General features: G+C 40.1%; 1 protein-coding gene across 4 annotated transcripts in view; it reads left to right on the plus strand.

Annotated features, from left to right (window-relative positions):
• The window catches only part of LOC128744285 (protein Shroom), a 407,780-nt gene that overhangs the window by 370,610 nt on the left and 11,378 nt on the right, over positions 1-25,792 (plus strand). For all 4 annotated transcript variants that reach the window (XM_053841143.1, XM_053841145.1, XM_053841146.1 and 1 more), the window contains 3 exons: positions 15,840-17,323; positions 18,182-18,302; positions 18,364-18,493. In XM_053841143.1, the coding sequence (XP_053697118.1) occupies positions 15,840-17,323; positions 18,182-18,302; positions 18,364-18,493 (1,735 nt within the window). The remainder of the gene's footprint in view (positions 1-15,839; positions 17,324-18,181; positions 18,303-18,363; positions 18,494-25,792) is intronic.

Genomic DNA, 25,792 nt, shown 5'->3' on the forward strand with positions numbered 1-25,792 from the left:
CTTTACGCTACTTTTTCGAATTCTGTTTAGTTGAGGCGCTGTAGTCAATTGAGCATCTACTGAGCAAACAAAAAACCGAGAATGAAGCCTGGGCGAGCCACAAGTCCTGGGAGGTGGAGTGGGTTCGAATCCTGCTTTAATGCTCCGATTACGGCTTGGTTCAGTCCATGGAATCCCACAGCTTAGATAAAAGATTGCGGTACACAACTTCTTAAGCGTTGCTTCATATGATCCTCCCTTACCCTCACATCTTACGATCTTTCCCCTTCACGCCTGGTCTCAATCTGTTAGATCCTATCGACTCTTTGTTTCATTACTTTCTTCTACCGTTCCCTTCGTCAATTGTAAAATCTACCGTTAGAAAAACTTAATTGAATGCCTGACCTCATTCAAGGTGAAGACAAACATCACGAGGTTAGTCTATCGAGTTGTATTTTTGCTCTTCTTTTTGCACTTTTGCTTTCCTTTATCTCTCCTTTTTCGTTGCTTCATTTTTCTTTGATTCCGGTTCAATTTTTTTATTTTCAACCTTGTTTTCGCTCATACTTCTCACTCGTTTTTTTTGTTATTTTCTTTCTCGTTTTTAGTCTTTTCTCTACTGTTTTCCCCTTTTTTCGTTTCCAGTTGTTCTATATTTCTAACTCTTTTTATTTCGTTTGCTTCGAATTTTTAACTCTCTTTCCTCTTTTTGAAACCACAGTTTTTCGTCTTTTCTGTCTTTTTGATTTGTTTTTGGCAACCGTTTTTTCCTTTGGTCTACAGGTTTTCTTTTGTAATTACCGTTTTTTTTGCTTGTTCTCTTCCGTTCTACTTTTTTCTTTGGTCCGCCTTTCCTGTTTTTCTATTCTTATGTTCCATTTTCCCGTTTTTTGTCCCATATTTCTCCTTTTATTTCCCGTTTGGCTTCTTTTTCCAGTTTTTCTCAGTTCCTTTATCGTTTTTCTTTTTTATCTCCTTTTTATCCATTTCCCCTTTTAGATTCTCTTGATTTCTTGGTTCTTGGTTACTATCCCCTTTCTTGTCTCCTTTTCCTTCATTTTATCTCTTGTTTTTCGCCCTTTTCCTGTGTCCTGAATTTCCTCTGTTCCGTTTGTCGCCTTTCTTCTTCTCGTTTCGTTCTTTGTCGTGCAGTTTCTGTTCCGTTTCAACTGTTTTTTTTTTCTTTTTTTCGGTTCCATTTTTCCTTCCATTGTTGTTCTTTTATTTCGTTCGTCTATTCTGTTCTAGTCATGGCCCGCTTTTGCTCCTTTTCTGTCACTGCTTTTCATATCCGTTTTATGCCTTGCGTTTTCGTTATTTTTCTCATTTTATTTTCTTTTTTGTCCTCTTTTCCTGTTCTCGTTTCTTCGTTTTCTATTCTGTTTTTTGTCCCATTTTTCTTTTTTGTGTAGGTTACCCTCATTTTATTTGGGGTTCTTCCTTTTTTTGTTTGACTATAATCATTGACTATAATTATTTTAACAACTTGGGCTGGGGTTGGGATTTAAATCCGAATTTTCGACATGAGAGGCATAAATGCCTAACCACTACAGCTGGATTGACCACAGGGATTGTTTCTTTTTTTTATTCTTCCGTTCTACATCTTTTTCTTCAGTTGCTTCGTTTTTTGTCTCATTTTCCATCTTTTTCTCTTCCGTTATCTTATCTTCCACTTTTTTTTTTCTTTTAATGCCCCGTTTTCCCTCTCTATCTACTTGGCTTTTTCTCGGTTTTCTTTTTTTATGCGAGTTTTTAATTTCTCTCTCTCGCATCTGTCCAGTCTTTGTCACGCTTTCCTTCGTCGTCTTCATCGTTATTTCTCCTTCCGTCTCAGTTTTTCTTTTTTGCTTATTTTTCTGAAGAACAGCAGATAGATTACCTACCTGATCTCCATCGGCAAACCATCTGTGAATATGCTAAGAAAATGTACCAACATTTTAAGCATAGGAAACTACGTTGTTGGGTTTGTTTGGGAATTTGTGAATTAGAATTTTCCGATTTTTCTTTGGAGTGTTCTACCATCACTTAAGGGCATTGCAAATCATTTTCGAAGTTTTTGTCAGCCCCCCCCCTTGGAAATTGGCTTGAAAAATCAGGGGGAAAAACAAATAATTTGTAGGAAATGAGTTAAATTTTTTTTATAAAATCAATTGTCTGTGGGCTCTACAACCTGAAAACCTCGAAAAATGAGTGTACGAGTTGAGTTTACGCTTCTAGCACAAAATAAAAATGGCAGTTCAAACAGTGGAATTTCCGAAACTCGGCCAGAAAATTTTTCTTTCGTTTTTGTCTTTTTGTTCGAAAAATAACAACGTATTCAATAAAAGCAAGAATAGATTTGGTCTTCACGTTTAAAATTTAAGGAAAAATGCCTAAAATCCATATTTTTATTGCTCGATTAAAAAATTCTCTTTGTTTTTTTTACGCCCCCCTTCAGTGGCTCAACACCGGAGAGACAAAAACTTATATTTGTAATGGCCTATCTTAAATTTAAAAAGTCCTAATAAACTAATAACCACAACTTAACTTGAAAATACACTTGAAAATAAAAGCAAGTTTTAAAATGAACTTGAAACTGGACTTTATGCATTTATGGACTTGAAATTGAACTTAATGGGACATTAAATTGCACTTGAAATTAGGCCTGAATCGGAGGTAAAATTTTGGCTATAAAATCTGACATAAAATTACACTTGACAGTGGACCTGCAATCGGAAATGAAATTGGAACTAAAATGGGGCATTGAATTGACTGGAGATCGCAGGCGAAACTGGAAACAAATTAAACTTGAAATTGGCTTTGAAATGGGACATTGAAATCGGACCTCAACGGGAATATGATTTTGAAAATAGACCTGAATTTGACCTTAAAATCGGACAGTACTTGAAATTGTACTTATAACCTGGAGGTAAAATTGGAACTAAATTAGACTTGTGATTGGACTTAAAATGGGACATTCAATTGAACTTGAAACTTGAATTTGAAATTTGACTTAAATTGGGCTTGAAATGCAAGTTAAAATTGGAATTGCGGCTGAATCTGTTTTATTCAATTAATTTGAATGTTGAATTGACAATTCCGCACTTTCCGGTTGCACATTGAGAAATTATTTTGTTATAGAAAGTAGGGCACGTGTCCCAGTGTGCCCCAGCCTGAGCATGCCAGGTGAGCTAGATGAGCATGAAAATAATTTAATGCTCTACAGAACATACAGTTTCGATAACTTAGTCGTCGTCGTTGTCAGCAGCCTAGAGCGGGGGTGACCCACGTTGTTTCAAGCAGTCGTCTGCCTTCAACTCGAGCTAGGACCACTCGTCGCCAATTTCCCAGTCATCTCAGAAGTCGCAAGTCACTTTCGACCTGGTCGAGCCATCTTACACGTTGAACCCCCCTGTTGCTGGTGCCGGTAGGGTTGTTGAACTGTTTTCATTGCATTGTAGTCCGGCATCCTTACGACATGTCCGGCCCACCGCACCGTAGCCTACCGACTTTCGCCAGATGCACGATGGGAATCTCTGCAAGCTGTGCCTGTAGCTCGTGATTCATATGCCACTGCCACTCTCCGCTTGCAGTTTGTACTCCGCCAAATATCATCTGAAGTACCTTCCGCACGAATACGGCATGGGTGCGTCCTCCGTGTACAGCGTCACGGTTGTTTTTGTTGTCGACCATTATGTTGATCTATTGTGGTAAGCGTCGCAGCTTCAAGTCCATAAAGAACTGTCCGCAACGCACGAAACACTCGATCCAATGTAACTCTGAAAAGTCGCGTCAATTTGTCCGGAAAACCATACTCGTGCATTACCTGCCATAGCTAGTCTCAATCGACTATATCCTATGCTGCTTTGAAATCAATAGAGATGTGACGCGTGGACTGTAGTTGCGCGAGCCTCCATGAAGCCCACCTGAATTCCTACGAAACCCTGTGCTATCTATCGGTGGCAACTAGCGTAACAGGATCTGAGAGAGTACCTTGTAGACGGCGTTCACCAGTGTTAAGTGTTGAGTGTAGCTTCTCCTCCTCACAAATCTTGGATATTACCAAGTATGAGGCCGTTGCCAGCGTTTCTCGGCCGTATTTATAAAGCTCTTCCGGTAAGTGCTCCTTACCAGCGACATTGTTGGTCTTCAGCAAACCGATTTCTCGTTTGACTTCTTAGAGATCAGGTGCTGAGACCTTGCTCCATGGGCACTCCTAGATAAACTTTCGTTTCACCCCCAGGTGCAACTTCGCCATTGAGATGTTTATCGTAGAACTGCTTCCACCTGTTAATCACCTCGCGCTCGTTTGTGATTAAATGTCTTCCTTCGTCCCAACACATGACAGGTTTCGGTGTGTAGCTCTCAGTTCTGCTAACTTTTCACTTCCAACTGGCAAAACACTTCATGCGACTATAGCAAGTGGACGCTTCATTTATTTTGACAGATGCGGTGAAGTTCATTGAGTGAACACACAATCACAGTAACCCATTGAAACCCTATTAGCATAAGCATAAGCATAGGATACCGCCCGTGTGCTGCTACTCCGTTATTGACCAGAACCGATGAAAATTGCAAAATGATGGCTGGAAAGAGCATACTTGGGACAGCACGCTATTCCTCATTGTGCAACCTTATCAGGTCCCTGCATGCTGATCAATACCGACGCCGGCCACGTCCGAATGCGGGTCCTGGAGGGATGGGAAGGAATGTTAGTCCAATACTTGTTGCTACTAAAGACCAGGGAATCCTCTGCATCTTCACAAGTATTTCGGGAAAGGAATTGTTGTTAGTAGATGGGGGGAGTTATATGAGACTAACCTGACTATTCAAAAATTTTCTGGTAAAGCCAGTAATTACGAAAATTAAGATACCTTTAAAAAATACCTTTTAATAAATTTAATATAATGCCATTGGTGCTCATATACTCATATTTGATAATTTATATCTAAAAATATTATGCACATGCGAGATTTAAAGTGACTCGAAAACCTTGTGACAAATTTGAATTTATTATACCTGAAAACAAAAATCAGGCATAATGAAACAAGCCAATATAGTTCCTAAGTTGATAAGCATTTCCTCCTATCAACGCTAATATGCAGAGATATAGCGCCCTACACGCTTAGTAACCCATTGAAACCCTATTTTGCATTAACTCTAAGAGAAGCACCTTTGTACGATCTCTCAACAACCTTCTTAAGCGAATCAATAAACCAAAACGGGTGGCTCCATATTAGATCGGACCCGTGCTACTGGTTGTTGCTTAATTTTTTGATCCACCGCCCGCTGGCGGCTGACATTTAACCGAGGCGCACTGCTCTGCCTGCTACTGTTTCCAATCGCGGCTAAACGATCAGGGCGTTTACTGCTGTAACACAATCATTCAATTATACTTTCAAATCGATCTCCCTTCTAACTAAAAATACTGCAATTTAGCAACAGCAGTAGGTATCATCCGCGCCAGCGCCAGTGCAGTGCAGGATTCAAAGTTCAAAGCCCACCTTTTTCAACTTTCTGCCGCGTCGGTAAAGTTACGAAAATAACCACCATTTAGAAGATCGCCTCCCGAACCAATCGGTGGTCGTCATTGGATTGTTCCCTGCTATGACTAAACTGCCTCGCACGGCGATACCCGACCCGAAGAACCAGTCTAGAATATATAATTATTTTATTACAAACACATTACGAATCGTTTAACCGATGCCGGTCGAGTGCTTTAGAGTTACTCCCACTCCCACAGCCTGCAATTAGTGGATATGTTTCACTAACTGCCTGGTCCAAGTCCATCATACGACGATGATGATGGTTCGGAAAAGTGGAGAATTTAGTTTCATTTGCCATTTTTTTTTACTTCAGTTTGATTGGCAGGGGAATTTACCCTTATGATTCATCCCCGACAATCGCAACGAGTGTTTGCAATTCCACAGCCGCCGCCGCCGCCAAAGGGGTGCAATCAGACCCAACAACATGTGTGCCATTCGTGTGTGGAGGAATCTGACTTCCCGAACGACTTTGCCCTTGCACAATCAGGTCGGCTGGTGGCGCTGGTGGCTGATGAGTTGCGCGTGAATGTTCTGAATTAAAATATCGCTTCGAAAATCGTGCCGCCATAAATCTAGCGGCACCACCGACGACTACGACGACGACGACGACGACGACGTTGGTGGATCGAATTAGACGCAAAGTCCCTGGTAGCTTTCAGTCACCCGATCGTGTGGGGCACACCGAAGATGAGACCCTTGTTCTTGTGCTGCCTTACTGGTGTGAAATGAACAAAATAAAAACCGCTAACTAGTTAGTTCTCCGTTTTGCAGGCGAGGATAATTGAATTATTTATTGCTCCTCGACTCTGCTGGCGCTCTCGGGCCCCGGCATGGAATAGTAGATCTAGTTAGGAAGCGTGAAAACAAGGTAGAATCCGACTGCGTCAGTCGTTAACAGGAGAGGCACCGCTGAAGCGCGAAATTTACGACCCGTTAGTTCAGAGGTGAAAAATGGAACGATATTATTAGCTAGTCAACTTGCCTGGTACGCGGCAAGGGATTCTTCTAATTCGAATATTCGATTAACCGTGGGCCGTTTGTGCTCTGCTCATCTGCCCACGGCCTAATGTGCCTAGCGGGGGCCGAACCGAATCAGCGCTGACCCAGTTCTGGTCATGGCTGGTGTGTAGGATAGAGGACCGCAAAAATGATAAATTGATTCATTTGGGCGAAGTAATCGATTTTGTTCGTTTCCTGGAAATGGGTTAATGTGTGGAGAGACTCACGACGTGAAAAATTGCCCCACAGAATGGAAAAATTGCGCCGCAGACGACGCTGCTAAAGGTGTAGAAAAACGCTCTCTAAATCATTTCCACCATAACCCAGACAGCTAAAACCAAAGTAACGATATGAGGTGTTTAAGATGTGCTTGTTGTTTATAGAGTGAAACTCAGGACGATCAAAGAATGACCCAATTCGAAGGAGCTATAAAGATCGAAATTTCCTATTTGATTGCATTCATATTGCTCCATTGATGGTCGAATAGTTTTACGAAACTGCCTCATTAGGCAAATGCAGACCCGTTCCGCTTGATGAAGGAAAGTAAATCTTTGCTTAAAGAACTGCCAAGGTCATTGTCAATCAGTCGATCGTAGTTTTCGGTAAACAAAAGCGGAAAACGAAGTGAAAACTACGAATCGTTAAAACTATGATCATTTAGTGCAGCGCAGTATCGTACCATAATATTTTCACCTGCTGTCTGGTCGATTGATCTGGTTGCACCGTGAATGGTAGGTAAACCAGGGCCAGGTGACTGGCCGGCTTGCGGCTTGCAGCCGGTGCAAGATTTTCGATAAACAAGCTTTGGACTTGCCACAGCATAACTTGCTGCCCTTTCGCTTCGGAGTCGAAGTCGCGCACGGAGGCTTCCCACCGACCGTTTACGCGTGGGTTTACGGTTGGGCTTGGCTTTTTTCACAGTCCACACGAAAACCCAGCCTGGGACGGCTATCCATTTCGCGTGAAGCCATTACGAAGTCGACAAGCTCTGACTGCCGCAGAAGCTTCCATGGGTGCGCAATAAAACCGACCGTATGCATTAGAATATCGTGCGGAACCGAATCGATTACGAACGCCTCTCAATCATATGACAGTTAATTTAAAACGCGGTGGGTGCTAATGAAGCTGCCAGAAGTTGTCTTGTTGGTTTTGATACGCTTCACATGTGGGATATGCACCGGTGGCTACTTTATAGATCACCGCCAATTACAAAATGCACCGTGAAATGGATGCATTTTAGTTTTGAATTAGACTCGTAAATTGCGCAACATCAGTTTAGTACTAATTATCGTTTATCACATCTTATTAGGTACATTTTTTCCTAAAAAATTTCCCCTAATCCTTGATCCACTATTAAATTCATTTCAGCCGATTATCCCCATTAAATGTGCGGCAATTATTGCCCAAATACTCCCACATTAATCATCAATAATCATCGCAGCGAACGATTTTCACACTTCCACCACCTTGGTGGGTGGCTTGACCATTAGCTAATTTGGACGTTACGCGAATATACAGGAACACAGAAAAAAAATCCGATTCAACAACCGGTAGCCTCGTTTATTGATTGAACGATCGAATAATCGAGCGAATCGGACATTCGAAGTAAAAAGAAAGAAAAACACGAACACCGACAAACACCCAAACAAACAAACGAACAAACAAATAAACTTTCGCGGCACGCCAAATCCCGGACCGGCTCGGGGTCTGTCTGCTGGGCCAAACAAACGCAAATGAAACCGCCGAGTCGCCGCCGCCGCCGCCGCATTGCACTATTTGGATTGTGCGCTGTCGAGCGAGAAATGAAAATACCCTCAAGTCCAGGCCAGGGTGAAGTTTGTTTCTGTTGGTTAGGAGTTTGCCAAAGTCAAACTTGTTCGATTCGATGGATTGGCCATTCTGTATGAATGTCACTTTGATTTATCCTCAGTTCTATTAAAGAGTTTGATTTTGATTCGCTCGATGTTGTGTGATCCTGATCAGTGTTCGCATCAGCATTTTGGGCTGGAAACTCACTTAACTCCCGAAAGTATGCTCATTGGCATTTCGCCCAGAGATATGCAAACCACCAACTGTCTAGGAAAGATGTCTGTTTGCTATGCTAATTTTGATAAAACAGCAGAGCTGTTTGAATCAACAAAATCGTAAAACGATGGCATAGAGTATGGCTCCCATTTTTCTGCCTACATTTCCTAATATTGCCATTGATGGATTTCACGCCAACTCATCTATGGGGTTGCCAACACCCTCTCAGAATTCATTGAAACTTTGTATGTGTGAAGAGTTCATGTAACTAAGCAACTTTGCATACTTACTTTGAAACAGTTGAAACAATTGGTCTATAGTAACTTCTGGAAAGGACTTAATTTTTTCTCTTTTTTATAAAAAAAATAACTCTAAAATTACATGTTAACTTTTCATAAAATATACTGAAAAAAACTAAAAATAATTTTCTACAACGAAAAAAAAAAAATCCGCACTGAAAAAATCAGAAGGGCTGTGCACAAGACACGACCGCATAGGTGACGTAGGACTACGTAAGTCTCTTTGTAGTGATAGTAGAATGTGTAACAGATTTCGCGGTTACTTCTATGAAATTTATTATAACAAATCGAAGTCATACTAAACCAAACAGTAAATCAATTTTCATGATCTGTGCTTTTCCTCTGGTAATCGGCAGACGGTACGCGCTAGTTTTCTAAAAACTGAAATTTTACGCAAAACTTTTCTGCGGCTTACAAAAGAAGAACACTGATTTACATGCTGCACGCGTTTTGGAAGTGGCAGAAAATGTCGTCCGTGACCAGAAAACTTATCCCCGCCATTTGTTAGTCGTCCGCAACGACGAAAAATTCAACTTTTCCCTCGTTGCCTGTGTTATTATCGTATTAACTTAACAAGAAAATGCGTGGCCCTTAAAAGGACCGATTGTTTGATAATCATAATTCCAGCTTGCAATAAACTTGCACTAACGCACTTGACGTAATTTTCTTTTCGGTAAATTGGAATACCGATGATAACCGCGAACTAGGCACGCCTTGTTGCAACGAACCAACCCGAAAGCCACAGCAGCTATGCGATCGACGAAGCCGTTCGTGTATAGTCATGAGCCACGATGAAATACCAGTCCAGGTGGCCAGCTGCAAGCGACGTGGGATAATTCTTGTCTTTTGTTAATCGCGAGCAGCATTTGCGCAGTTAATTATTCCATCACGGCAGCCAACTCCAGCTTCAATAGTTTCCTTTCCTTGGCAGCCGATGAATACGATCCGACCGGAAACTGTTGTCTTTCGCTTGCCCTTGATGTTTTTTTCTTTGTCTTGTCCAGACATGCCGATGAAATCTTGGCAGTAGCTAAGCTAGCGTTTGAATAATGCTGTTCGCCGGCTTACCTCGTGTTATGTACCGGTGCAAGCGACAAGATCGGTCCCGCCTATTTTTCGAGGTGCATCATTCCATCATCTACGTTGAACAAAACGGAGCATTTCAATTTCAGTCTGAACCAGTGAGTCGTTCACCTTTTGCTGTCGAAGAAAATTTACGCTACGTATTACTGTAGCATTGGTGATGGATAGATTTGTGTTGCTAAAGAAAACCGAGTGAAAAGCCCTCAGTTCCAAGTTTCCTAAGTTTCATCAATTACCGAAAATCTTTCTTTTAAGAACGAACAAATTCTTATATGAAGATGCAAAAGATGTCACTAAAACTTCTTAATACTGTTTTTATGAAAACTTAAAACTTACTAATACTGTTTTTATGAAGACATAAAAGATTGTTGTTCTCCGCTGATCACAATAAAGTTTATTGGGCCTGCAATAATTGTTAAAACAAAATTCACGAAGTAAGAATTTATACCTCGACGAAGAGTTTAGCAAATTGCTGTCTAACTACCGAGTTAGGGTTATTTTCAATTTTTCAATGGCGCGCATTGAAAATCAATAGTTTTCTATATTTTCCAATTCGATTTTCCGATCTATTGGTGTAAATAGCTTGGGAATCTGTTAGGAATTGATTATTATCTGTTAGGAATTGAATCATTTTCCAGGATGCTTTCGAGAATTGGCTGCGTTAGTATGAGATTAGATTACATTAGATTAGATTAGATTATTAATTTATTTAAATATTTAAAAATTCGGAGCCTTCCATTTTCCCAGAAAATTATCCAATATTCTTGCACGTCCAAAGTTTATAGTTCTCGAATCGGGTGTCGTAGGTAGTCGTAGCACAAACATTTCTTTATAAAATTGTAAGAAAATTTTCTCAGCAATCCAAGAATAATGCTCACAAAACTTTATTACGGTAGGTAATCTTACCTCATTACCATTTCATTTGTTCTCAAACATAATTAAATCATTTTGTTCCACTTTAGTGCCACTGAAATCAACCAGCAAAATTTAAATCCAAAATGATTTCACAAACGAAACCGTTTATACCGCCATGCCAACACTCATAAATTTAAAGTGGAGTCGGCAGACTCGTAAAACTATTGTGCATAAAAGTGACCGTATTACCTAAACTATTAACTTAACGACTGCAGAGCGTTAAATATAATCAAATTATTCCTACACATATCCAACGTAAGGTGTTTTATATGGTGTAAGCGTCATTACAGTAAAATGAACAGTGAAAAATAAATATGTGTTAAATATATGATTTTATGTTTGCCCATTGTGATTGGCCTTTTTCGGCGATAAACATCAATCACAGTGCGTAAACAGCTCTGTACCCATTATTATTGTCCATAAAAGAAAAATACTTACTAGGTACTAGCAGCTTCTCTCGAAATTTTTTTAAGAACTGGGACTGGTTCTGGCTACTGGAATCGGGTTTACTAGGACTAAGACAAAGTTTTCTGGGACTGGGTCAGGGTTTTCTAGGACTGGGTCGGGGTTTTCGGGACTGGAACAGAATTTACTGAGACTGAGACAAGTTTTACTAGGACTGAGCCAAGGTTTATTGAGACTGGGACTGAGACAGGGTTTACTAGGATTTCCCTCTTCTGTTGGGTACTCTTACCACTGTGTCCAGTATTTTGAACTATGGTGGTATGCCCCGTTTATTTCTTTTGCTGTACGCTTCAAGCTTACCTATCACTTATTGAGAAAGTGATAGGCTGGTAGTTGGAGCGAGACAGGTGCCAATGAGGGATGAATTGGTTTATGAACCTTATTACTCTGTTCGGCGACGCAAACCAGATCTCCCTAGACTCTAGTAGGCCCTTTTCGAGATACTGCAGTCTGCGTCCTATTAGTGCTTCACAATCGCGGAGCATGTGTTCCGAGGTTAAATATCATCTTGCACGAAACCGAGATTCCGAAGATGATATTTACTCGGACAATATCCTGTCATAAGACCGGTAAGCGTGCTCTCTCGTTTGCATTAAAAAAATGGACAAAAATTGCCGATTTTTCATGGGTTTACCTTCACACGCACTGACGAAGCTACCCATGCAGCATCAATCATAGTAACCCTTGAGTCAGCACCCATGACAGCTCTATCTGTCGAACTCTAATCGTGATGGTGAAAGCAGTGAAGCTATTCCGTTCAGAAGTAGGTGTGTGTGTTCACAATCAGAGCAGCGAAAGAAAGCCCAGTGACAGTAACTGTGGAGGGCGCCCTGGTACTCCAATAGGTCTCGCATTCATCCAAAAAAAATCTGGTCTCTTTATGTTAAAATCATCCTCCTTTTAGGGGCTTTGGACCCTCTGCTCTGGTTTTTAGTAGCTTCTGGTTCCTTCGAACATGCATCTACAGAGATCCGTCATTTGCAGGCGGAGTTGGATTAGGATTTAGAAATGGTTTATTGGGACTGGGGCAGGGTTTATTGAAACTGGCACGGGGTTTACTGAAAGTAAGACAAGGTTTATTGGGGCTGGGACAGGGTTTATTGGGACTTGGTCTGGCTTTACTGGGATTAGGACAGGATTTAATGAGAGTTTACTAGCACCTAGACAAGATTTATTGGAACTGAGACAAGGTTTACTGGGACTGGAACCGGGTTTGCTAAGACTGAGACAAGGTTAACTATGATTGAGACAAGGTTTATTAAGACTGTGTCAGGGTTTACTGGGATTGGGACAGGATTTACTAGAGTTGAGCCAAGGTTTATAGAGACTGGAACAGGGTTTACTGGAACTACGACAAGGTTTATTGGGACTAGGACAGGGTTTACTGAGACCGAGAAAGGATTTACCAGGATTGAGACAAAGGTTACTGGGACTGGGAAAGAGTTTTCTGTTTGAGTCAAAATACAATCCCTGAGGGAACATATCGCTTGAAGCAAATATCGTAGAGCAAACATTTTTTCTTAAAAATTTTAGGAATTTTTCTCTGCAATCTAGGGAAAACATAATTCTGTAAAAATCTTTTCATAATTTTTTTTTGTGGCCGAAAATTGTAAAGAAAAGTGGAAAAGTCACGTATAAAGTGTAAAAGTGTAAGTCACGTCGAACAACTCGACCCGACTCAGTCACTGTCGCGTGTCTTGTACGGAAAGAACGGACAAGCTAGCGGCTCATTGCATGACCGAAAGAAAACAAACTCACTCGTCGTTTGCTGCTAAATGAATCACCATATTTTTGGCGGTCGACTCACTGTCGAGTTACTCGACAAAATGCCGATTTATTTAAACCAGAAGTCGTCGAGCAGTCGAGCAAAGTGAAACTCGGCGTGACTTACACAATAGGGCTTTTAAATAGAGTACCGTTTTGATTCAAACTTCGAACACTTAAGCTATGCTGAAACTTTCTTCAAAGAAAAATGTTCAAAAACATCTTTATTTTACTCCCATAAATGGTTTATCAACATGACAATTTAATTATTTTCGTGTTAAAATTTTAAAAATGAGGATAAAATGTTAATTTACATTGAAAAACACTAAAAACTGCTGTTCGGTTTGTGGTGTGATTCAAACTTCGAACACTTTCATGGTCGACATTCAAAGCTCGAATATTTCAGTCTCAGACATCGAAAACTTGTATAACTTTGAAAAGTATTAATGTTTTAAGTGTCATTCAACTTAAATAAGTAAAATTTCATCCTTTTTCTAAACACTGTCTTTTTAAATCCACCTAACAGTATGATTTAAATTTTTCACACAATAATTAGTTTCAATTCGTACTTCTGTAGTCAATTGCTAATATTTTCAAACTCTATGTACCACATCTAAAGCAAGTTAACTTTGTTAACAACGCAGATAATTCATTTTCCCGAAGGAAAATCCGGAAAAACCGGATCTTATTCGTGGGTGTTCGAAATTTGAATCACACCTCAAAACGTGATTCAAACTTCGAACACTTTTTATTTATCTAATTTCTTTGAAATAATGCATGAAATATTGTATTTTAACTATGCTTTAGTATGTATATATCTTGCACTTACCTAATAAGCGCGAACTGGGAAGGTAAATGTTCTAAAATTGGTAAAATAATGCAAACGAAAAAACAGCTACTTTTGCACCAAACGCTAAGAGTATGCGAACGAAGTTAAAATCTGAGTTCTCACTTGTTTCCAGCGCCTGCTGATTTCTTACTAGGAGTCCTACAGTTCAATGTCATACCTCACCGGATAGAGGACATTCTAACGAACACGGTGGTGTACAATAAGCATAATATTTTATTATATTAGCGATACTACGAGCATTTTATTCTGAAGTGTTCGAAGTTTGAGACTGTTCTAAGTTTGAATCAGAACGGTACTTCATTATTTAATTAATTTCTGCTGCTAAAGGTCTGTAAACCTAATTGTTGTTAAATGAACGTTCGTTTGCCAATGGAAAAGTTACAGCCTTACTGCAGCTTAAATACAAAAAATAATGCACTACTCTATTCAGAAAGATTGTACCTTCCTCAAGATTGTTGTCAACTCACATACATAACATTTACCAATTTTACTTCTATGAGGCAGTACAGTGCAATGTGCGTAACTGATCGCAGCCACCCTGCTTTTAATGCTCAACGTTGAACGTAAAACAATGATATCGCTAGATACGGTAAGAAAGGTATTTATTTTATTTTAAATTCAATAGCGTCTTTAAAATATATGGAAACGAGGTTAAAAGGAAATTGATAGTTGCGCATCAAGACTAAGCTCAACCGATATTGCATATTTTCGGTTATGTCTTCATTTAAGTTCTATCTGTATTTTGTTTCAAAAACAGTTCGCAGCTAGTTTTTTAGGTTTTTATCAACTTTTACATCAAATAAACTTGCTGCTATTGAGGCATTCTTCGACCAAAATACATTTTGACCAGGAGCGAATACGTTATTTGCTCATCGCACACTGAGCGAAATTTTTCTACAATGTTCTTCCGTTTATTTTTCTGTTTATTGAATTCGAAATATCCATTTTTATACACAAAGATTCTGTTCCCAATAGACAAAATGCGCTGCCCTTCTTGAACACCTGAGTAATTTATTGCGTTCACTTTATGGCAGCTCATTAATTAAATATCGTGTAGTGTAAAATTTCAACCTCACGGTCGAGCGGTCGTAAATGTTTCCTCTACCTGTGGTTTGACGTCTTCGCTTGTTGCTAGCCCGGTTTTTAGTCTCCCGTGGTCAAAATCGCTCATAAGATTCGTTTTTCCCTTCGGATGGAACACACGTTCCGAGTTTGTTTCGGGTTCAACAAATTACCGTTTATTTCCGTTCTGTTCCGTTATTAGATTTTTGTTTAATTTAAAATCTTATGTATAAATCCAAACCTCCCAGACCTACCTTTCCAACCTTGAGTGTGTTTTTCTTTCCATCTATCGATTCGTTTATAATCCAAGCTTGCTCCATTTACAACATTGGAACCCAAACAACTGTTCCTAAATCACGCGGCAAACATACGCTAATCGTTCCACGAACATCGGACGGCCAGTATGGCCAGCAACTCGTACCTGTACCTTACAGCTTAATTAGTACCGTGTGCCAACAACGAAACGCAGAAAAATGCAAGTGCTCCAAAAATAGAGCATAACAGATGGAGCCGTACGAAAGGCAACATGCCGGTTGGTTTGGCACGCAACAGTAGAAATTGTTCCAAAACGTTTTCTTCCTCTCGCACTCGCCGAAGTCAATGTGCGAATGTGTAAGTACATATCCTATGGCACGATTCGCCGATTCGTCGGACGAAGCTTCTGGTACGAAATAAAAAAACCTTTCCTACTTTATTAATCATTACCGAACCGCGGTCAGACCTCACATCATCAGACACACTTGGCTGCGTTTGCTTCCGATCATCTACGATTCTTTTCTTTCTGTATGGGTATTTTTAGTGTTTTCGTTTCACTTTGATAAATGTTCCGAATTTTTTTTTATTAATGTTTCTCTTTTCATCATTTTTTTTCAGGAGCAACTCCAAAGCTTCATATCTGCCACGTCAACCCCGAGACAAGCTTCACTCCGATCCCGATCATGGTAGCTACAAACTGACACTGACCTCGAATGAGGACAGCATCAATCACAACGACGTCTTCTCGGAGGAAATAATCACTTCATCCAAATGTAACCTGCCAGACGTTTTGCCACCGGGGGTCAAGTATTCACTCTACTCCAACAACAACAACAATAACAGCAACAATAACAACAATAACAACATCAACAGCGGCAGTCCCACAAATGGAAAATCGATCGGCAAACCGCAGAAGACAGTTTCGCACAGTGCGCCAATAATTTCCACCAACAGTCTGAAATCGATGTTTAATTTCACGCCGCAGCAGCCACAACAAAATCAGGTCACGCCTCCGAGCGCTTCCTCGCCGGTAACGCCGCCTCCGCCGTACAGTGCCGCCACCAAGCAGCAATCGCCGCTGCAGCCAGGAAGCCCCACTAATCAGGCAATCAGCCCCAAATACACATCCCAGTCTACATTTGATCTGAAAAAGACGCAAATTCTCGACACGAAATATCTGACTCAGAGCCCGGCCCAGATTGGCCTGCCACCAATACCAAATCAGCACCAGCATCAACAGCATCAGCAGCAGCCGAGTGCGAACGAGCAGATCAATAATACCAATTATCTCAATCATCAGCACAGCACCAGCAACAACAACAATAGCTGCAGCCAACAAACTGTAAATAATTATAATGAAATTTCAGAAAAATCCGATAGCTTCGAGTCGAACATTAGCACCAGCACATGCACCGTTGAGCCATCGCTGGTAGTGGAAACGAACCACAACAACACCAACACCACGATCAGCGCCATTCAGTCTTCTTCGACAAACGACGATACTTTTTCGGCCAAAGAGGAAGAAGCCACGATCAGTAGTAGCAACAACTCAACCTGTGCGGAAGCAAACCCGTCGGACGTATCGAGCACGTGCGAAGAACCACAGCCCTCCGTACCGATCGCGCTGGAACGTGTCACCAAAGAGATCAATCTGGAGCCGGTGCACACCGCCGATTCGAGCACGCACACGAAAATAGTCCAACGCACGGAAATCGTGCTTCGAGTAGCGGCACCAACAACGGAAGCATCCGTGCAGACGGACGACGATCTGGCGCTGATCGGTGACCATCAGCCTACGCATCCCTACACCGGTAGTCCACGGTCACCGACCTCCGGCAATTTACTGTCGGTTGGCATAGCCGCTCTGGTGATCGATCATCAGCCAAACCCGGGAACCCTTACCCTTGGGGTCAGCAAACAGTCGGTGTCGACTTCGACATCGTCTTCACCGCCCACCACTCCGACCAACGGTAAAGCTTCGGGTAGCTTTTTCGCCAAGGCAGCCCCCCGCAAGGTGCACCCGGAAGAAATCGACTGTGATAAGCTGTCGCACGATCTGATCAGTCAACTGTCGCCTTCGGACAAACTACACACCATACTGGGTAAGTTTTGCTTTTGTTGAAAATTCCAGTACCGTTCGGTTGTAAAAAAGTACTGCTACAACATAGTTCGGGTGTGTACTTTTCCACTTTCTGGGAAACGCAAACGACCAACATACATGAGGCACGTGCTTAGAAGCACGTTCTAGGGGGAACGATTGACCTGTTTTCCGTAGAAACTTACTTACGTTGCTATATTACGTAAATTTTATCTTTTGAAGGCTAGTAGAAAAGATTTCAAATCAATTTAATTTGCAAAACTTACAAATTTTACTACTGTTTCTGATACCTAATGTAGCTGGCCGCCATGTTGGATTAGCTTCAAAAAGCAATCAGTGCTTCCTAATTAATTTTACTCCACTTTTATTACAACGAATCAATTAACATGCAATTCTTATTACCCGCAACGAACCCTGATTTAACCAGAAAAAAAATCAATCAAGTAAAAGACCATTAGTTCCGAATCTTCTCTTCCGATGTTGTACATATAGCGTGAAAGTTTCAATGTCTGTGCTGTGTTGTATTTATAGCTAACTAGTGCCCAAATAACCTTCATTTTCCATCAACAAAAAAAAACGATAATTATCGGCATCATTCCAATCGCACCAAGCAGCATAGCACCGAGAGTAGGTACTTGATATTGCAATCGCAGCACAAGAATTGCACACTTTTGCAACCTCCTCTGCACCGTTTTGCATATATTCCAAACCTGCGCCGATACACACCCTCTTCCGTCCCCTTATTCCACAGTAGGTACATATCGTTTAGGTTGCTAACATTAAGCTCTTTTCTCGAATTTCATTACCGCCTGCTCCACCCCCGCTCAACCACATGCGCTTGCAACTGTCCCACCGCCGCCAGCTCCCAAGACGTTCAAATCATCCTCCGACTATGTTTCTGATCTGTTCAACATCCAAATAGCGCCTCGCCCGATGAAGAAGGATGCCGCAACGACAACACCGGAAGCGAGCCCGCAAAAAAGGTAAGTTCCATTCACGCTCTAAACAAAAGTAGGCAAATACTAATTGGCGTTTGTGTTTTAGCCCGCTGGACATCCTTACTACCAGTTCCACCTACTTCCAAGTGTCGGAACCGAAGGCGAAGCTGATGACGCGCTACAGTCGCGAGATGACGCTGATTAATGGCGACTGCTGTGATTTAACTAAGAAGAAGGTAAGTAGTTTTGTGTTGCTTTTAATCTGTATTTTTAGTGATTAGTTAAAAGCAATAGTGTTCGTTCTGAAGACAATTTTGCTACAACTTTATTAGGATGCAATTTATTTGTTATTTTCGAGTTCAAGATTCTAAATTTTCTTTCGCTTGAATCAATTTACGACTTATTTTTCTATAAATAGGGAGTTTATGCTACAGCGATTCGTACAACATTTAATGGTCTATATAAAATGACTTCCTTTATGTTTTTATGAGACCTCATTCATATTGATATTAAAGTTCAATCGGTCTCAAAATTAAGCGTACCGCAGAAATGATAATAATTTAACTAAAGAGATAATGTAGCAACATACTTCATTTCAAATACCTAATTGTAATATCGATACAATTGAGTTCAATTTCATAGTTACTCATCGCCAGCTTACAATTATTTTGTACGCTAACAATCGGATGTGCAGCCATTCAAAATATGAAGTTCAAGTTTCTTGAAGATGGAGGGCATTTGATATCTTTAATAGAACGGTCTTTTAGAATTTTTAACCATAGTTCTTCGATCCCAGCTTAATGGCTGCAATGATGTTGAATTTCTCTCCAAGTGTTTTAAGAACGCGAATTCTATACGGAAGGAATGTTACATCCTTGGAGGTATATCATTCTACCGTTAATTTCGCATAATGGCAACACGCTAAATCTGGCCAGAAAACAACAAGATCCTTGTGGCTACGAACCATGGGTAGAAGTCGTTTTTGTAAACACTCCATAATGTATATTCTTATAAGCTCGCAGGTTCAAACTTTCTTTTACGTGATGCACGTTTAAGTTCGACGAATAAATAAAATTAAGTTTGATATGGGTATATAAGTGCGTAATAAAACTCGACTATTAAAACCAAATGAAAACCTTCGACAAAGGTTTCAACTATGTCCTAAGCAAGCATTGCGAGACTCTTAGGCTTATAATTATCATTCGGAATAGTTTATCCCAAGCAAATTAGCTTGTCTGTAATCTCTATACTGTTGTTACTATTAAATCTTCTCTTAAGTCTCGAATTCATAAACAGTTATAACAATTCAATGAAAAGTTTTAATTACTAAAGAGTACCACACTACAGGACATAGTTAGAACCAAACTTTTAAAATCATCTACAGGCATCTAAGTTTTACTGCCCAATATTTAATCGTAGTTTCAAAGGAGTCATTACAAGTTGAATAAGAGCTGTTACTTTCCAAGTAACAATTTGAGCTTTATTGTACTCTTTTAGCTGTTTTTATGACGAAATTTATAGCACTGATAAACAACTTATACTCCTGATAGCACCTATAAAACCATTTTAATGCCTAGAGCCCATACTTCAGAAGGTTTTTAAAGCAAGTTTGAAGAAAACTGTAACACTGCATTGAACCGATTTGGATGTTGACTCTCTATTTTTCTGGAGTTTTTCAAAAACTCTTTAAGAGTACTGTTAAGCGCAAGTACCTTTATAATACCGATCTTTTACAGCAGCCACCATAAACTGATGCAGCTCTTCGTTTCGTTCTAAAAAGCTATAAAGCAGTTTAAATAAAGCAAATAAATTCTATTAGTCAATATCATTTTCCTGTAAATTTATGTTGGTTGCATTCTATAACATGAAAACACATCGACTACTGCTACAGCATTTTTCCAGCTCTGTATAATCTTCATAATACAGCAAAAAAACTACTTGGCCAGTGTATTGCCGATTCAAAGCACTATAAAATGATAGATTTATGTATAGCGGTTTTACAAGCAACTATAGTGAGATTAAGTCTGTATTGATACGCCTGTGTATTGCTGTGCCTTCTCGTGAGGGTACTAAGAGTGGCGCTTAAGCAACCGCGATAAATCATTTGTTTGGTTTGATCACTGTAATCATAAAACAATTTTCGCCTCAAAAATCCATTTGTTCTAATGAAATCGAACAATGCAAACGCCTTCATGCAGCGAGAGATTGCTATGAAGGATTTTATAAAGCCATTTTGGACTGCTACGATGAAATCAAACAAAAGTTCTATAGTGGTTGTTTATATAACCACTATAAAACCAGTTGGTTAGGCAACATCTCTCATAAAACTGCTCTTATCTTATTGTGGTAGCTAGTCAAGCCGCATTAAATCTGTTATTTTTTAAGTGTTTTCGAGATGGTAATTCACTGACAAAATAGGCTTTTTGCTGCTGTTATGAAGATTAATCGGAGTTTTCCACTGAAAACTTGTTTTTTATGCTGGGACATGTTGACATTCGGGAATTTTTGTTAGCTCTAAGGCAACAATTCTAGCTATTTCATGTCTATAAAGCATAAATTGCCAAAATACAGTTATTATCGTTGTTTTTCAATAGTACAGAATGAAACTAGAATAATTTTTCTGGTAAATGAAATTGAATAATCGAACTTATTTATTTTGTTCAAAAAACTGGCTTCCTAAATGTGCACTATTTTCATGGCGCGATTGTTACATATATCATCCCAATATGCACGACAAAATTTGATACGCATTTGCTCTAGCTGTTGAGAATTTTCATTTTATTCATACAAATATTTTTTATCTGACAGTAACCCTAGACAGGGTGTCGATTACCTGGAAAATCAGGGAAAACCTGGAAATGTCAGGGAAATTCGTTTCAACCTGGAAAAGTCAGGGAATTTCATTTGAAATCAGGGATTTTTGACATGGGAAGAAAATATACCGGACAAGTTAAGACTCCGCAAGAATAACATTTACTAAATATCTGGCACCTTTTCACTCAAGGCCTTCGCGTATACTTAAATCAAATAGAATACGAGACGTTATTTTTACTCACGTGCAATCAATCTGCTGTGTACAAATTTCCGACTGACCTGCTTTAAACCTCAACAACGGTTGAACCGATTTGATTGATTCTGGTTTCAAAGAGAAGTGCTCACCACCTAATCGATCATTATCAATATATTTTGGATTCTTTGATATTGATTGGATATTTACTAAAGATCAAAAACTGTGGATAGAAAATTTGCTTATTTTGTACGGAAAGTGGCATAAAAAGGCCATACCAGCAAATTTTTCTTCTAGATAATTCCAGACTTCCGGACCGAGATCGGACTGTAACTGGAACGAGGATTAATCAAATTGAACCAAAAACAACCAGCTAAACCAGATAAACCAGCAGACATTGGATTTTTTTCCTAAAAGATATCTTGCAATTTTTATTTAGCTTGATTCTTGAATTTCAATGTGCGTTAATTAAGTTCGAATCAATTTTAATATTGCACATAGAAATTTTGCATAAAAAGTTGAACTTGAATTAAAAAGGAAAATTCATTAGGAAATGATAATTCAAGAGTAAACAACCAATTAAGCCAAATAAACACATTGATAAGTTAAATGAGGGAGATATTTTGGGTCTGGAATTTTTCGGAATACACCTGGAAAAACCTGGAAAAGTCAGGGAATTTTATTTTCGCTAGATAATCGACACCCTGCTAGAACTTATCTTTCCATAGCCTCATACTTTCAAGTTAACAGAGCAGGCTGGCTGATTTAGATTAGTTAGAACAGCGAGATTTATGCTTCATAGCTTTCATGAACGAGTCGAAAAGCTGCACCAAATTTCTGGCGGCTGCTGTCAAACAGCCAAAAATCCAATTAGCATTATTACTGCTTCCAGTGCAGCCTAATAAAACTTAACAAGCTTAACATTACTCTTGAAATATTTGTAAAAACCTTCTGTAAAATACAGCAGCTACATATACATCGGTCTAAAGAAGCATTATTGTTATTCCAAAAACTGCTTTAAAATCTTCTGAAGAGTCGGCACTAGGTATTAAAACGGTTTTATAGCTGTTATCAGGTTTATAATTTGGTCATTAAAACCACTAAAGGAGTACAATAAAACCCAAATTGTTGCTTCGGGGTATTACTATCTGTTCACATTTAAGTTGCTATGACCCCTTTAAAACTACGATAGAATAGTATCTAGTAAAACTTGAAAGCCTGTAGATGATTTTAAAGTTTGTTTCTAACTCTGTTCTGTAGTGTATGAGTAAAAGAGTATGGTTGTAACAACAGCTGTAACAACAAAAACTTATTATGTTACTTGGGTGGGTTACTCGTCACCAATTCGTAGCGCGTTTCAACACACGCAAGTCGACTTCAACTTGGTCGAGCCATCTAGCACGTTGGGCCCCTCTATTCTAGAGATGGTCGGGTAGCGGAAAATTTGCCCGAAACCCGCACCCGTACCCGTACCCGCCGGGTTCGGGTCGGGTTCGGGTATTGAAAAAAAATAATTTGCGGGTTCGGGTACGGGCTCTTAATTTTTGTTTTTGAAACCGGGTACCGGTCGGGTATCTCTATTGACCACATTTAACACTAAAGATGGTCGGGTACCCAGGCCCGTCCCGTACCCGACGGGTTGCGGTCGGGTTCGGGTATCAAAAATAATAAACTTGCGGGTTCGGGTCGGGTACGGGTTTTTAATTTTTTTCTTAATCGGGTACGGGTCGGGTTCGGGTATCCAAATTTTCATACCCGACCATCTCTACTCTATTCCTGGTGCCGGTGGGGTTCTTGAAGAGAACGGATTTCACTGCACAGTTGTCCGGCATTCTTGCGACGTGGCCGGCCCACCGTAGTCTCCCAACTTTCGCCAGGTGTACGATGGGAATCTCTCCAAGTACTGCATGCAACTTGGGGTTCAACGTTCCCGTCACTCTCCGCTATTCGTTTGTACTCCGCCAAAAATAGTTCGAAACACCTTTCGTTCAAATACGGTAAGTGCACGTATGGCTTTTGGCTTCCGTAAGCAAAGTTACTGACGGCCTCCGTTTTTAGTCTGGCGTAGATTGCCTCCGCCGTCCCACGGTTTCTAGTAATGATGTCGAGGTCGTCTGTAAAGGCTAGGAGTTGGCTACTCTTGCTGAAGATTGTTCCTCTCCTTTCGATGCCTGCTCGCCAGACCACACCTTCAATAGCGATATTGAATAACATACAGGACAGTCCATCCCCTTGCCGTCACCCTCTGCGCGATTCGAAAGGACTTGAGTGTCCCCGAAATGCGCCCGTAACACATCACTTGTTCCAGAGTAGCTTTGATCAGCCGCGTGAGTGTGTCCAGAAAACCATACTCGTGCATTATCTGCCTTAGCTGTTCGCGTTCAACGGTATCGTATGCTGCTTTGAAATCCACGAAAATATGATGCGTGGGCACGTTGTACTCTCGTCATTTCTGAAGGATTTGTCGGAGAGTAAAAATTTGATCCGTAGTAGCACGGGCCCCCATAAAGCCCGCCTGATACTGCCCTACGAAATCTCTTGCTATTGGGGATAGACGACGCAAAAAAATCTGAGAGAGCACCTTGTAGGCGGCGTTGACCAGCGTAATGCCGCGGTAATTACAACAATCTAGCCGATCGCCTTTCTTGTAGATGGGACAGACCACAACTTCCAACCACTCCTACGGTAGTTTCTCCTCCTCCGAAATCCTTGAAATTATCCAGTCAAGTACCTTTCATCTTATCATGGGGGATTGGTAGAGGATAAAAATGCCTTCTCGTCATTCGTGCTTCCATTTTTGACTCTAAAATTATGCCTTCAGTAATCGCGTCAATTCACCCTCTCAATGTTGAACCGGCTCTTAGTAAGGCCGTCTGCAGATTTGTAGGCCTTCACTTTTAGAGTCCCAGAGCCACATATGAAATTTATTTTGAACAATATGATGAATGTGCTTAGAATAGATTTCTTGACTTTTTGGCACCAATCCAAAAATTCATCCAGATTTCCCTATAAATATTTTCATTTGACAGTACCACAGGAAAGTAATCCATAAACGAGGTGCTTATGTGAAAAAGTCCAAAGAATCGATTGTTGATCACTTTATTTTTATGGACATTATCACTGTAATTAATATTTTATTGATATATTGTGATATCGTCCAGGTGTTTTCCGTACTCTGCACTTCATTATTTTGCACTATCACTCTGGATTAAGCGAACTGCTTGTTATACATGTGTTTGGGTGTCGGTATTTTTCACTCTTTTTCCCTTATAGTGTACTCATTCTCTAGAGCAGTGTTTCTCAAATGTGGCTTTGCCAAAAATGTAGTTCGCGGCAAAATGGTATGGGGAATTTCGCCAGGGGGTTCACGAACCAAAAAAGGTTGGAAGGAACCGCCGATCTAGAGCCAGGAAGTGCGAACACTAGTTATAAAATTATTTGGTAATTTATTGGTTTGGCTTTATTATTGGTAAATTGAGAATTCAGTAGAAGCAAGAATACAGAGGGCCTAAAAACGGATGATAAAGTCACTTGACATCGACACAATCGTAAGGACATGGCCAGGTGTATGGTGTACCTAGAGGTAGAAGGTGATTTTACTGAGATTCGATCCCACCGCCTTTTGCTTGTCAAGACAGACTCGATAACCTTGCGACTACAGAGCTGCTTATCACCCTGATTTTTTATATTTTTATTTTTCCCTATTCATCTCGAATATTTGAACATATCCCATTATACTGAATGGGAATGACAAAAAAAAAATTTGTGTATTTGTGCCCTACATATGATAGGGAGCGGATTAATCAGGCTTCGCCTATTTTAATCAGTTGAACAAAAATGAGCTTAAAATGCAGTATTTTGTTAATATCTTTAGAATTTAGAATGGTAACTTAACCATAAATGTAAATCATACACAATTTCCTGTGTTTTGGACAAGATATATGATGAATTGGAAATAGTTTTCAAAAAACTTTTTTCAGCTGCTGAAGCGAATCTCCATCTCACTACTTCGAACACTGATTACAGTATTTCTAAAAGTCAAGCACTCAATTTTAACATACCATATTGTAGTAAAAATGTGACCGTTTGCGTCATTTGATATCACTGTCACAAGCTTATAACAGTGATAATTTGGGACAAGTCAGTAAAATTCAGGACTGCTTAGAAACACACCTTGGTGATTAAAATGCATTCGGGCTGATTAAAATTAGTTCCAGTGCCTCAAAATAGGTTCCTTTACTTCGATTAATCTAAATCAGCTAACCCTTTATAAGGCAGTGGCAACTATATTGCCACCAACAAAAATTTTTTATTTTGCTTCTATAATCATATTGATGTCATTATAAACGCAAAACAAATATTTTTCGTTGGTTCCAATATAATTGCCACGGCCTTATAAAGGGTTAAAGGTTAGTAGGGCTATTCAAAATCTTTCATTTTCGCATGACCAAGATTTTGGAAGGATCGCCCCGCGGTAAGACGTAGTCCTACGTCAAAAGTCGATGAACATTGAAGTCGTGCAAAGAGA

Source organism: Sabethes cyaneus, chromosome 3 (genome assembly GCF_943734655.1).
Source record: "Sabethes cyaneus chromosome 3, idSabCyanKW18_F2, whole genome shotgun sequence".
Taxonomy (NCBI): Eukaryota; Metazoa; Arthropoda; class Insecta; order Diptera; family Culicidae; genus Sabethes; species Sabethes cyaneus.